Source organism: Budorcas taxicolor, unplaced genomic scaffold (genome assembly GCF_023091745.1).
Source record: "Budorcas taxicolor isolate Tak-1 unplaced genomic scaffold, Takin1.1 scaffold212, whole genome shotgun sequence".
NCBI lineage: Eukaryota > Metazoa > Chordata > Mammalia > Artiodactyla > Bovidae > Budorcas > Budorcas taxicolor.
In genome coordinates, this window is record NW_026291773.1 from 185,690 (window position 1) to 200,726 (window position 15,037).

Below are 15,037 nucleotides of genomic sequence, written 5' to 3' on the forward strand. Positions count from 1 at the left end.
ATCAAAACATTTTAAGGTCATGGGAAAATGTAAGATCACAACAAGTAAAAATTATGAACAAGATACATGATTTCTTGATAATGTAAAATTTTTAAAAAAAATCAATTGGTTATGGGGAATAATAATCCTGGAAGGCAGTAAATCAGAAGAATAATAATAGTGGCTAACTCATGATATAAACTGGAATAATAGTAGCTTACTCATGATATAAATTTTTCCCTCTTACGTTTTTCTCTATTCGCTATATGAATGAATGTTATTTGTATAATAATAAAAGACATTGTTTTTTAAAAAGAACTATCAAACCCTCAATCTATCTTATTTCATGGGAGAATAAGATAGCCCTAAATCTCCTACATGAGTCTCTCTAATTTCTTAACTTCTTTTCAACCTAAGATTATAAAGTAATGCTATTCAACAGGGAAGTGGTCTCCTAGAGGTGACAAGATTCATCTGGGGGAGATTCCCCTAATTATGAGAGCCACCTCCTTTACTTTCTTTCCCAAGTTTCCTTAAAACATACCCTAAGAAGGCATCCTCTTTTCCACAAATTACTGCCGTAAAATTGATGAGAATGGGACAAAGGCACCTCTAGACACTTACAAAAGAGTGGGAAAAAAAGTGTTAGCCGTTCAGTTGTGTCAGACTCTGCAATCACATGGACTGCAGCCCATCAGGGCTCCTCTGTCCACAGAATTCTCCAGGCAAGAATACAAAAGAATAAAGACTGCTGTAAAGTCATTACTATCTCACAGATACTGCGGTTAGAGTTCTCTCGCCATCAATTTTGCTTCATACAATCTTTAAGTATTACACATATATGTGATATTTGAGATGTTGGCAAAACAAATAAGGTTCAAAACCAGTTCAGTTTGAGAAAAAAAGCCCAACAACAAAACAAAACACACATCCACACACAACTGGGGACCTTCTGAGTCACAACATTTACAGAGTTATTTCTTTCATGTTATTTAATAGCTTTAAGTATCTCAAATTCAGTTTTGCAAACAGAAACTGAATTTTTTCCGGTGCTCAAATTCTGACCTTTGATTCCTCAGCCCAATAAACCCTTCTGCAGAAGCTCCATTATCCTTGGACCATACTGACTAGAAGCGCTCTCAGGGGACAAGTCAGACAAGAGGGACTTTCTTTTTTCAAGCACCTATTCCTTCTGATTTTTGCTTGCTTTTTTCTCCAGTGTCTTCAAATAACTGTTTTTCCTCTTTTTTAAAAATATTCTGCCCAGGGTTATCACTGAAATTAGCAGGGAGTTAGTCTGAGATGACACTTCAGTATTACCAGAACTGAAACTCAACTTTATCGAATTTTAAAGGGCAGCCATTTTCTTCCATGTGGCTTCCCTCATAGCTCAGTCGGTAAAAGAATCTGCCTGCAATGCAGGAGATGTGGGTTCGAATCCTTGGTCGGCAAGATACCCTGGAGAAGGAAATAGCAACCCACTCCAGTATTCCTGCCTGGAAAATCCCATGAACATAGGAGTCTGGCAGGCTATAGTCCACGGGTCACAAGAGTTGGACACGACTTGGCGACTAAACTACCACCATTTTCTTTCAACCTTGTGCTCAGTTCTTTCATCCCCCAGAAAATATATGGCAGGTTAGAATGAGATATCATTTGGAAGCTGAATGCCTGCTTCATCCTGTGATTCAGATCCACCTTAAAAAACTCAACACAGCCCAGAACTCCCACAGGAATTAAGCATGTGGCTCAATAACAGAATCCGTGAGTTCAAATCCCTAGGCCTGTCACTTTGAGCTGTGTAACCTTTGGCAAATTACATAACCTCTCTTAGATTCAGTTTCTCAGCTGTGGATAGAGAAAATAACAATTATATCTATTTCACAGGGCTTTAAGAGGGGGTTAAATGAGTTAGTGGCCTAAGCTTTGTAAGTACTCAACATACATTAGCCATTATATGCTGATGATGAAGGTGGTGGTGGTGGTGGCTACAAGTGCCAGCAAACTCCCATAACAACACCTCCTCTCTTGACACCAGCTCCTTCAGTAGTCATGAGTTCTGCCGTTAACAGTTTAAATATGGCAGCTCCAACATGTGCAGCCATCTCAGGAGTAAGTAACTCCTTAACTTCTGGAAAGTTATCACTCTGCTGCCCTGTTTGGGTAGAGATAAACTCACCTTTCTGGCCGATTTACAGAGAGCTGGAAGTAGTTCTTGGCCATTTCTAGCCTTTCCTGGTACTGAACAGAACCTTCCATCAGTCCCTAAAAAAATAATAATGCCCATCAGAACCTGGTATAGATGATATCATTAAAATAACCTGCTCACCAGCAACTTCCAGGGAGGCAGTATACAATACTCTAATATATTGTACGAAAATCATGAGGCCTGACTCCTCGTCCTTGTTTTGTCATGGATGTACAGTTTCTCCAGAAAAGGGACTAGGCTAAATGTGATGGGACCTCATCCTTTTCACCATTTAAGGGCCTCTTTCCAATTGGGGAGGTCTTCTATCATTTTCTATTATTTATTAATAACTTGTTATAAAGAAACAATTGATTAACCAGCAACTAATTTATAAAACAAAGTACAAATAGAGCTCAGAAAATAGCATAACCCTAACCTTAACTATCATTTCTACCTTTCACAGGCATGTTTATGATGGCATTTATGCTTAATACTTTACATTCTTTAAAAATATACTATAATATAAGCAGTTTTCCATACCACTACACAATCTTTAAAATTATCATATTCTTAAGGCCTTTTCTACTTCTTGGATGTTTCCTTAAAGTGTAGATTATTTAACATAAAGCTTCCCTATTTGCAAGGCAGGAACAGAGGCACAGACATAGAGGATGACTTGTGAACATGGAGGGGAAGGAGAGGGTAGGAGAAACTGAGACAGCAGCACTGATATATATACACTACTACCTTTGAAACAGACAGCTACTAGAAAGCTGCTGTTCAGCACCGGGAGCTCAGCTCTGTGCTCTGCGATAACCTGCAGGGGGTGGGGCTGTGCGGAGGAGGGAGGTTTAGGAGAAGGGGACATACATATACTTATAGCTGATTCACGCGTTGTACAGCAGAAACACAAAACACAACATTGTAACGCAATTATCTTCCAATTAAAAATAATAATAAAATAAAGTGAAGGTTCCAAGTTTGAACTTCTGTATAATTCTTGGAATACAGTATCAAATTCCTTTCCAGTTAAGGTTGCCACTATTACAATGTTATCGGCAACGGATAGGTGTAACTATTTTCACTATATTCTCAATAGCACTGAATATCTTTCATATGCTTTTTACATATGTGAAAATGGTCTTTATTATTGTGTTAATATACATATCTTTACTATGTGTGAGTGATTATTTTAAGAGAAATTTACTAGTTCCCTTTTCATAAATTTTTTTATTGGAGCATAGTTGCTTTATACTGTTGTGTACGTCACTGTACAGCAAAGTGAAATCAGCCATACATCTATCTACATACATCCCCTTTTTCTGGGATTTCCTTCCCATTTAGGTCATATAATTTTTTAATCTATGTCTTTGCTACTTTTTCTATTTGGTGTCTTCATGTTTGCTTCATAGATTTGCACAAGTTATTCATCTGATATAAATAATAACTTTTATCACTTTGTATAGATGTTATTTGGAGAAGGTAATGGCACCCCACTCCAGTACTCTTGCCTGGAAAATCCCATGGACAGAGGAGCCTCGTAGGCTGCAGTCCATGGGGTCGCTAAGAGTCAGACACGACTGAGCGTCTTCACTTTCACTTTTCACTTTCATGCACTGGAGAAGGAAATGGCAACCCTCTCCAGTGTTCTTGCCTGGAGAATCCCAGGGATGGGGGAGCCTCGTGGGCTGCCATCTATGGGGTCGCAGAATCGGAAACAACTGAAGCAACTTAGCAGCAGCAGCAGCATAGATGTTAGTAATTTTTCTAAAATATTAGAAACAGTTTATAGACACTCCCTTATTACCACCAAACTAGAATGGTCCCTTTTAACTCTAGTTCTTACAATTATGTCACACATTAAATATGGACCTAACACTTTAGATCACTGGCTTGATTTTGCCTAGACTGTACAGTTTAAAGAGTGCATAGTAAGTCCTACCTTAAAGTAATCATTCTTTTTCAGACTTTCAAGGAAGCCAGCCCAGAGTGGTAACGTAGTCACAAGGGATTTTTTGGAGTCAGAAAAATGTGGGCTACATTTGGAGCATAAGATCTCAAATCCATGAGCCTACATGGAAAAGACAGAATTTTTATTATTTGGTTACTTTCTTTCCATTTAACCACATTCAAGAACTAGGTGACTGGACATATGGGTATGTGAACATTTATAATACTCTAAATTTGATGAAAAAAATATGACTTTAATTCCAAGTTTCTTAATCTCTACAGATTACTAAAAATTATAAAGGGGAAGCAAATAACAGAAAACAAAAAATTCTTATTTTCCTGAAAGAGATTTCTCTTCTCACTGATTAAAAAACTAGAAATTTAAACTTGTTTCTTGCTTTCTTAAAAAAGGTTGCAAAAGGTTTCTTGTCTAACACAATTATAAATGAATTAAGCATGGTCTTAGGAATAGTAAAGGGAGGGAATCACTTCATTTTAAGAGTCCTTTGATTAAAAAATATAATAAATGCACAAGGCAAAATAATTCTAATAGGGAGCTTCCCTGATTACTCTGGAGAAAACTGCTGCCACCAATTCCTTGCATATCCTTTCAGAAGTAATCTTCGCCCTCAAGCAGATATGTGTGCGTGTGCATACATATATCCTCCTACTTCATCCCCTTCATCACTAAATGGCAACATACACACTGCTCTGAACCTTGCTTTTCTCTTAGAGATATGCCCTGGAGATGATTTCATACAAACACATACATTTATCCATCCCACTTCACGGACAGACCATAATTTATCCAACTGTTTTTCTACTAGTAGACATTTAAGTATTATCCAGTCTTCTGCTACGATAAACAATGCTTTCACGAGTATCTTCATACATCTTTGTGTACGAGTAAAATATATGGAGGATAAATTTCAGGAAGTGAAAATACTGAGCAGCAGGGTTTGTGCATTTTAAATATTATGGAAAGTGATAAACTGTTCTAGGAGACTGAATCAACTCATATTCCTATCAATAATGTTTGAGGGTACCTCTTTACGTATTTTTACAAACCTCGTATTTGTTATCAAGCTTCTGGATACTTGTCAATCAAAGGGTGAAAAACATTACTTTGTAGTTTTAAATTGCAATCCTTTTATTATGAGCAAGTGTCAACATTTTTCATAAAATCATTTGTATTTCCTTTTCTCTGGACTATCTGTTAATGGTTTCTGATCATTTTTGATTGATTACTACTATTTTTTTCACCTTGAATTGTAGCAATGCTATATACTAGATAAAGCAACTTTTGTCATTTACTAGTTTTATTTTTACTCTTTTGTCATTTAAACTGCAAAGATATTTTATACTTTCTCCAGGTTAACTATATTTTGAGTATATTTATGGGTTTTTTTCCATATAGAAATGTTTAATTTTTATATAATCAAATTTATCAATCTTTTCTTGTTTCCAGTTTCAAGTCATGCTTAGGAAGGACTTTCTTACTCATATTTTCATAAATTTCCCTACACTTTCTTCCAAATTTTATGGTTTTGTTTTTTTTACTTAAATATTTGGTCCAACTGGAATTCATTTTGGCATGGATGTAATAACTTTTTCAGCTGGACACACAGTTCTATCATCCCTTACAGAATAATCCATTTTGCCTTATTTCAAATACCACATCTTACTACATTCTTAATACATTAACAGAGTGTATTTCTAGATTTCTAAGTTGTGTCATTATTCTATGAAGAGCCCTTTGACATTAAGGAAGAAAATTAAATTTTCTGGTTCAACATTACCAACTTCATGCCCAATTCATGGGCTCGGTACTGGGGATGACATGGAGGAGGCAGCTTGTATCCACTCCGCCGGTCCGGCACAAACCTTTGTTGCACCAACTGTGCATACAGACATTTAGTGAAAGTGACCTGGACATTAGGACAAAATATGTGAGTGTCTTCCTGAAATTAAAATGCCTGACTATCATTTCACAGTTAACAACAATAACTTCATTTATGAGCTTCACATTCAGATAAATGCAAAGAAGACTCAACCTACTTACTGTCTACACTTTTAGTAACAGCTTTACAGAGATATAATTCACACACCATAAAATTTACCTTCACTGTCTATATTCAGTTGTCACTAAGGGATGGGAATACCAGAGCACCTGACCTGCCTCTTGAGAAACCTATATGCAGGTCAGGAAGCAATAGTTAGAACTGGACATGGAACAACAGACTGGTTCCAAATAGGAAAAGGAGTACATCAAGGCTGTATATTGTCACCCTGCTTATTTAACTTACATGCAGAGTACATCATGAGAAATGATGGGCTGGAAGAAGCACAAGCTGGAATCAAGATTGCCGGGAGAAATATCAGTAACCTCAGATATGCAGATGACACAACCCTTATGGCAGAAGGTGAAGAGGAGCTAAAAAGCCTCTTGATGAAAGTGAAAGAGGAGAGTGAAAAAGTTGGCTTAAAGCTCAACATTCAGAAATGAAGATCATGGCATCTGGTCCCATCACTTCATGGGAAATAGATGGGGAAACAGTGGAAACAGTGGCTGACTTTATTTTCTTGGGCTCCAAAATCACTGCAGATGGTGACTGCAGCCATGAAATTAAAAGACGCTTTCTCCTTGGAAGAAAAGTTATGACCAACCTAGGTAGCATATTAAAAAGCAGAGACATTACTTTGCCAACGAAAGTCCATCTAGTCAAGGCTATGGTTTCTCCAGTGGTCACGTATGGATGTGAGTGTTGGACTCTGAAGAAGGCTGAGTGCCGAAGAATTGATGCTTTTGAACTGTGGTGTTGGAGAAGACTCTTGAGAGTCCCTTGGACTGCAAGGAGATCCAACCAGTCCATTCTGAAGGAGATCAACCCTGGGATTTCTTTGGAAGGACTGATGCTAAAGCTGAAACTCCAGTACTTTGGCCACCTCATGCGAAGAGTTGACTCATTGGAAAAGACTCTGATGCTGGGAGGGGTTGGGGCAGGAGGAGAAGGGGACGACAGAGGATGAGATGGCTGGATGGCATCACTGACTCAATGGACGTGAGTCTGAGTGAATTCTGGGAGTTGGTGATGGACAGGGAGGCCTGGCGTGCTGCGATTCATGGGGTCACAAAGAGTCGGACATGACTGAGTGACTGAACTGAACTGAACTGAAGGTAACTCAAATCATTAGTTACATTACATGGCAATTTTGGCAGGTAGATGATAAAGAATAATTCTTAATTCTCTGGAGGAAATGAAATGTTTTATTGCTAAGAAAGATATAACTGCTCAAATAGGGAAAATTTGGTCAAAAATAGCTAGGAAACACTGAGATATAAAATAGGAAGTCAGGTCTCTTATAGTCTTCCTCTTCTGGATAAGAGAAAAGAAAAAAATCAAGGATATGAAACCAGTCAATCCTAAATGAAATCAACCCTGAATATTCATTGGAAGGACTGGTGCTTAAGTTGAAGTTCCAATACTTTGGCCACCTGATGTGAAGAGCTGACTCACTGGAAAAGACCTGGATGATGGGAAAAACTGTGGACAGAAGGAGAAGGCAGCAACAATGGATGAGATAGTTGGATGGCATCACCAACTCAATGGACATGAGTTTGAGCAAACTCAGAGAGATAGTGAAGGACAGGGAAGCCTGGTGTGCTGCAGTCCATGAGACTGCAAAGTTGGACATGACTTAGTGACTGAACAATAACAACAAAAAAAGTCTATATTAACTTGCTATGAGGAAACAGAATATTCCCAATTTTTTCCTGGTGAACAATTAAAATAATGTTCAACATTCCTTTCAGTGAGAGAAACTAAACGACCAAGAGAGCTATCTTACCGATGTCATTATTCGTGTTTCAGGCAAGAATGTCTTGAAAATACGACAGGCCCGCAGGTCAATGGGGTCCCGGAGGTAAAACGCCTGGACTCCTGCAGCCACCAATCTGGGGCGCTGCTTCAGCACTGCTGCAATGCCAGCTGGGAGGAAGCAGTGTGCTTGATGAAGGGAGGCTTTAATTTTTTCTGGGTACCTGTGACAGGTAACATAATCACTTTTATTTTATGATACAACAGAGTTTATTTTCTTGGGCTCCAAAATCACTGTAGATGGTGACTACAGCCATGAAATAATAAGACATTTACTCCTTGGAAGAAAAGCTATGACCAACCTAGACAGCATATTAAAAAGCAGAGACATTACTTTGCCAACAAAGGTCCGTCCAGTCAAAGCTACAGTTTTTTCAGTACTCATGTATGGATGTGAGAGTTGGACCATAAAGAAAGCTGAGCACTGAAGAATCGATGCTTTTGAAGTGTGGTGTTGCTGAAGACTCTTGAGAGTCCCATAGACTGCAAGATCAAACCAGTCCATCCTAAAGGAAATCAGTCCTGAATATTCATGGAAAGGACTGATGCTTAAGCTGTACCTCCAGTATACTTTGGCCACATGATGTGAAGAATTGATTCATTAGAAAAGACACTGATGCTGGGAAAGACTGAAGGCAGGAAAAGGGGACGACAGAGGATGAGATCGTTGGATGGCATCACTGACTCAATGGACAGGAGTTTGAGCAAGCTCCGGTAGTTGGTGATGGACAGGGAAGCATGGTGTGCTGCAGTCCACAGGGTTGCAAAGAATCAGACACAACTGAGCAACTGAATTGAACTGAACTGATGTAAATATCTAGGATTCTTATACCATTTACTTTCCTCTTAGCATTTTATCTTGTCTTGGTTCATCAGGAGTGAGATGAGTGAGATGAAAAGAGTAACAACTCTCTTATCACCCTTGGGAATTCCCTGATGGTCCACTGGTCAGGATTTGGCGCTTTCACTGCCAGCAACAACCCAGGTCCATTCCCTGATTGGGGAATTAAGATTTCCATGCTGAGTGGCAAAAAAAATAATTGTTTAAAAAAGATACTCTATATACTAAAGACTACAGGTAGGAAAAGAGAGAAAGAAAAAGCGAAAGAAATGGAAAATAAAGAAAAGGGATTAAGGTGGTCCAATAAAAACAAAATGAAAATGTTACTACTATACTTTGAAAAGAAAATCAGAATTTATTCTCCTAAAAAATGGTACAAAGTGTACTGAAGCAAAGCTAAAAGAGATTATTATTTAATACTGTTATGATCTGAATAGTACTAAACATTTAATAGGTATTCAAATTTGAATGGCTGAACTAATACGTTATTAGACTAAGGTGTTCTCTTCTGAATAGAACCTAATGTGTTCCAACTAAGTCAGAGAATCCCATATATACACCCAGAATCAGAGAAAAATCCTGAACAGATTGTGTTCACTCAGATTTTCATCTCTAAAGGTCCGAAAATTTTTATCTATGGATCTACATAATACTTGGCCACACTAAGATAAATAAATGCAAAAACATTGGGCCTATAACCTTCAAATGGCAACTAAAAAGTACATCTGTTTCTCCATTTTAAAACACATGAAGTTTAATTTGTTGGTCAATCTCACAAAGGATGAAGACAGAATGAAAATCAGCACTAATCTAGGTGAAAGAAATGCTTAGATTCAACAAAAGACTTGAGCAACACAAGTCAAAAGGCTCCTTGACTAGCAGTGGAAGTGTCAGTTTTCTTACCCTCTGATGCGTCTATTCACAGCAGCTCGTACAGATTCTGAAGCCAGAATTTTTTCTGGGTGTGTTGAGATTATACTCAGTGCTTGTGAGATTGTTGGGGGTGTGGTAGGTAACCAGGATACTGTTCCAGATTTCTTTGGTGCAGGAATAATGCACAACTCCCCTTGGTGGAAAAATACCTGCAAAGTGATATAGTTTCCATACTTGGCATTGACAAAATCCAGGGACATATGAAAATGATGCAACATGGTTTCACCTCTGTAAATTTTCTAAACTTGGATATACCTACCCTGTTGGCACTATTATCAGGATCCAGCCATTTAGGGAGAAAATCAGCAGCTTCTATTAACAAGAATTCACCATCATTGTCTTCGATCCTAACGCAAAAGAAATTTCAACTTTGAATTAAAAGAAGTACATATTTGCTAATAATCAAAACAAATTTGTTCTAATACATTTTTGCCCTAATCTTAGTAAATAAATATATGAGTATATACCATACATTTCTATAAATATGTAGATGTCTATAATTAAGCAAAATGTTTTAAGATACCATTAAGTACTGAAGGGAGACTCTAAAATTATAAGGAGGAATTCGAGAGTGATAAGGAGAAAAAAATAAGTACATAAATAAATAGCAGTAGAAAAAAATGTGAAAAATAAACCAAGTACATAGGTCTTCAAAAGAAAAAAAAAAAATCACATACAGCCAAGATTAGAAAAACCTTTATGGAGGAAGTACCTTTAGGCCCTGAAAGATACTTCTGTTTGCCTCATCTGCATCACTTTTTAAAAATTTAAGTTCTGCATATGTAATACAGTCACATGATTAAAACTTTTAAAAAATACATAAATAGTTATACAATGAAAAAGTCTCCTTGGTATGTTTGTATCTAATGTGCCTAACCCCTCCACCATTGTTACTTCTTGTTTATCCTTCTAGAGTTTGCTGATGTGTAAAGTAGTCAATAGGAATATAAATTTTTTTCTTCTCCTGTTGCATGAATGGTAACATACTATATTTATTGTCCCAGATTATTTTCACTTTTAATGGGTGGAGATACAATTTATCCAGAAAAAGGAGAGATGCTTTGGGGAGTGGGAACGGCATAAGCAAAACTATGGAGGTGGCATTTAAGGTAGAAATTTGAAGACTGACAACAAATTTTAAAAAAAAGGACTAGAAAAGCACAGTTATATCATTTTGTGAAGAGCTTTAAATGTTGGCAGAATCCAGTGAGAATGAGTTTAATTTTATAAACAAAACAAGTGAAATGTTTTAGAGTAGGGAAGTAAAATGGTTTGAGCCCTACTTTAGGAATATTAATCTGGCAGAGACATAGAGGAAAAATGTCTTTCTTTTTCTAATTAAAAAAAAAAAACAACTGACAAGACAGTAGATGCTTATTAAAAGAGCTTTAGAGGCCTAGAGGGTAAGTATGACCCATCACTGCATATATAAATATCAGAATCAGCATATGAAAGGCACTGCCCCCTCCTTATTACCCTAGTAAAGATATAAACTACCATATTTGTGCCTGTTTATTGAAAATTCTACCATTTATTTAAAAAGCATGGCTACCTATTTGTAGGTGTGGTAACAGTAGTGTTGCATTATCTCTTAAGTTTACATCCTCAAGTATTTAAAAATCAAATGGTATAATATTGGAGGTTTGTTTTAAAACACTCTTGCTTCCCTGGTGGCTCAGTTGTTAAGAGTCAGTCTGCCAATCGGGAGACTTGGGTTTGATCCCTGATCCAGGAAGATTCCATACGCCACAGAGCAACTAACTTGAGAATGACAGAGAATTATCAGTTCCTATAATATTTTAAAAACTGGATTACAATGCATTATTATCTACTTTGCTTCCTATCCATACAATTGTTCACTGATGTCTCTTTAAATTTCTTCTGTCTACAGTTGCTCAAAAAAAAATAGAGCTATAGAGGAAGAGATAGGGAAATCTGTGAAATATATATATATATATGAATTTCTGTTTAAGACACAGAAATTTGATAGTGATTACTTTTGGGAAATCAGAGCAGTACACCCTTTTGTATTGCTTGAATTTTATTTATCATGTGTATTTGTTCTTTCATAACAAGAATAAAAAAAAGAGAAAACCTAAACTAAGCAGGTCTTGTGTGAAATTTTTTTAAAGTTAAACTCTCAGATGATACTTTAATTCTTCTTTATGAAAAGGAAGTCACCAGCAAAAAGGAAGAAAACACAGAAGTCACATTTAAAATCTGTATCTCAAATCTGTACAATTTCCACCAGCTACAGAAAAAAAATTACTAAATGGATAAAAATATAGTGACTTTCAATAATAGAATTTCTTAAGAATTACTATTTTTTGGTGAAGCTGGCTTCTTTATTTTTTTTAATTTTTATTTTTTAATTGGTGGAAAACTGTTTTACAATATTTTGTTGGTTTGTGCAGTACTACACAAATCAGTCATAATTACAAATACATATGTGTGTGTGTGTATATACACATCTCCCTCCCTCTGGAGCCTCCCTCCCTTCCCCTTACCCCATCCTTCTAGGCCATCACAGAGCAGGAGGCTGGGTTCCCTATGTTATACAGCAACTTTCCACTATCTATCTGTCTTACATATAATAGTGCATGCATGTCAACACTACTGTCTCAATTCATCCCATCCTCACCGTCCCCCTCTTTAGCCACAAGTCTGTTCTCTACTAGCTTCATCAGTGCCATTTTTCTAGATTTCATATATATGCATTAATATGATACTTGTTTAAGAATTATTAATAAAACTATAATACCTTGCTACTAACTCTGGAAATTCTTTCGTAATTTGCTTCACTATATAAACAATAAACCATTCATCCTCAATGTTATCCCCAAACTTTGTTATGCCAAATATATGAGCAGGAACATTTCCTAAAAACAAGAGAAAAGCAATGATATAATCAAATAAATTTATCAGTTCAAATAAAAGTACAAGCAATCATTCAATTAAACAAACTTATTGACTGGCTATGCCCCAGGAGTATGGCCATATACTAGGAGCTGGGGTTGCAATCCTGAACAAGATATAAGAAAGAAGCTTACTCTTGAAGAGCTTAGAGTCTGGACAACAGGAGATAGACAACCAATCACAAAACAAGATGATGAACAGAGGTATACACTGAGGGCTACGTGGTCATAAAGTATGTGATATCTGAGCTACGCGCCTCTGGAGGAATGACCACAGTAGGCTTTCCAGAAAGAGAACACATGCATGTGTAAAGGCACAGAGGCATGAGAGATGATTGTGTGTTCTGGGAGTATCAGCAGAAATTTTCAAACAAGTGCATTATCCAAAAACATGTAGAACTTAAACAATATACTCAGATAGCCAATGGGTCAAAGAAGAAGTCGTAAGGGGAATTAGAAAATATTGGGAGACTAATGAAAACCAGGGCTTCCCTGGTGGCTTAAACAGTAAAGAATCTACCCGCAATGCGGGAGACCCAGGTTCAATCCCTGAGTGGGGACGATCCTCTGGAGGAGGAAATTGCAACCCACTCCAGTATTCTTGCCCAGAGAATTCCATGGACAGAGGAGCCTGGCAGGTTATAGTCCACGGGGTTGAAAAGAGTCAGATACACGACTGACCAACTAACACTTTCACTTTAACACTTTCAATGAAAACCAATACAACAAACCTAACATATGGGATACAGTGAAAGCAGTGCTAGGAGGAAGTTTACAGTCATAAAAGATCTCAGATCAACAACGTATCTTGATACCTTTAGGAACTATAAAAAGAACTAAATTCCAAGCTAGAGGAAGGAAATAATGAAGATTAGAGCAGAGATCAATGAAATAAATAATCAGTTCAGTTCAGTTCAGTTCACTTCAATCACTTAGTCGTGTCCGACTCTTTGCGACCCCATGAATCGCAGCACGCCAGGACTCCCTGTTCATCACCATCTCCCAGAGTTCACTCAGACTCACGTCCATCGAGTCCGTGATGCCATCCAGCCATCTCATCCTCTGTCGTCCCCTTCTCCTCCTGCCCCCAATCCCTCCCAGCATCAGAGTCTTTTCCAATGAGTCAACTCTTTGCATGAGGTGGCCAAAGTACTGGAGCTTCAGCTTTAACATCAGTCCTTCCAAAGAAATCCCAGGGTTGATCTCCTTCAGAATGGACTGGTTGGATCTCCTTGCAGTCCAAGGGACTCTCAAGAGTCTTCTCCAACACCACACTTCAAAAGCATCAATTCTTCAGCGCTCAGCCTTCTTCACAGTCCAACTCTCACATCCATACATGACCACAGGAAAAACCATAGCCTTGACTAGACGGACCTTAGTCGGCAAAGTAATGTCACTGCTTTTGAATATGCCATCTAGGTTGGTCATAACTTTTCTTCCAAGGAGTAAGCGTCTCTTAATTTCATGACTGCAGTCACCATCTGCAGTGATTCTGGAGCCCCCCAAAAATAAAGTCTGACACTGTTTCCACTGTTTCCCCATCTATTTCCCATGAAGTGATGGGACCCGATGCCATGATCTTCGTTTTCTGAATGTTGAGCTTTAGGCCAACTTTTTTGCTCTCCTCTTTCACTTTCATCAAGAGGCTTTTTAGTTCCTCTTCACTTTCTGCCGTAAGGGTGGTGTCATCTGCATATCTGAGGTTATTGACATTTCTCCCGGCAATCTTGATTCCAGCTTGTGTTTCTTCCAGTCCAGCGTTTCTCATGATGTACTCTGCATAGAAGTTAAATAAGCAGAGTGACAATATACAGCCTTGACGTACTCCTTTTCCTAGTTGGAACCAGTCTGTTGTTCCATGTCCAGTTCTAACTGTTGCTTCCTGACCTGCATACAGATTTCTCAAGAGGCAGGTCAGGTGGTCTGGTATTCCCATCTCTTTTAGAATTTTCCACAGTTTATTGTGATCCACACAGTCAAAGGCTTTGGCATAGTCAAGAAAGCAGAAATAGATGTTTTTCTGGAACTCTCTTGCCTTTTCCATGATCCAGCGGATGTTGGCAATTTGATCTCTGGTTCCTCTGCCTTTTCTAAAACCAGCTTGAACATCTGGAAGTTCACAGTTCACGTATTGCTGAAGCCTGGCTTGGAGAATTTTGAGCATTACTTCACTAGCATGTGAGATGAGTGCAATTGTGCGGTAGTTTGAACATTCTTTGGCATTGCCTTTCTTTGGAATTGGAATGAAAACTGACCTTTTCCAGTCCTGTGGCCACTGCTGAGTTTTCCAAATTTGCTGGCATATTGAGTGCAGCATTTTCACAGGAAAACAATATTTTAAAAAAATCAACTA

The 15,037-nt window shown here is 37.8% G+C and overlaps 1 protein-coding gene across 2 annotated transcripts in view; it reads right to left on the bottom strand.

Annotated features, from left to right (window-relative positions):
* LOC128071148 (protein ecdysoneless homolog) overlaps positions 1 to 15,037 on the bottom strand; it is a 30,905-nt gene that overhangs the window by 11,330 nt on the left and 4,538 nt on the right. For both annotated transcript variants that reach the window (XM_052664116.1, XM_052664115.1), the window contains exons 3-9: positions 12,531 to 12,648; positions 10,029 to 10,116; positions 9,740 to 9,918; positions 7,967 to 8,159; positions 5,917 to 6,045; positions 4,110 to 4,238; positions 2,159 to 2,244 (exon numbers count right to left, since the gene is read on the bottom strand). In XM_052664116.1, coding sequence (XP_052520076.1) covers positions 2,159 to 2,244; positions 4,110 to 4,238; positions 5,917 to 6,045; positions 7,967 to 8,159; positions 9,740 to 9,918; positions 10,029 to 10,116; positions 12,531 to 12,648 — 922 coding nt within the window. The remainder of the gene's footprint in view (positions 1 to 2,158; positions 2,245 to 4,109; positions 4,239 to 5,916; positions 6,046 to 7,966; positions 8,160 to 9,739; positions 9,919 to 10,028; positions 10,117 to 12,530; positions 12,649 to 15,037) is intronic.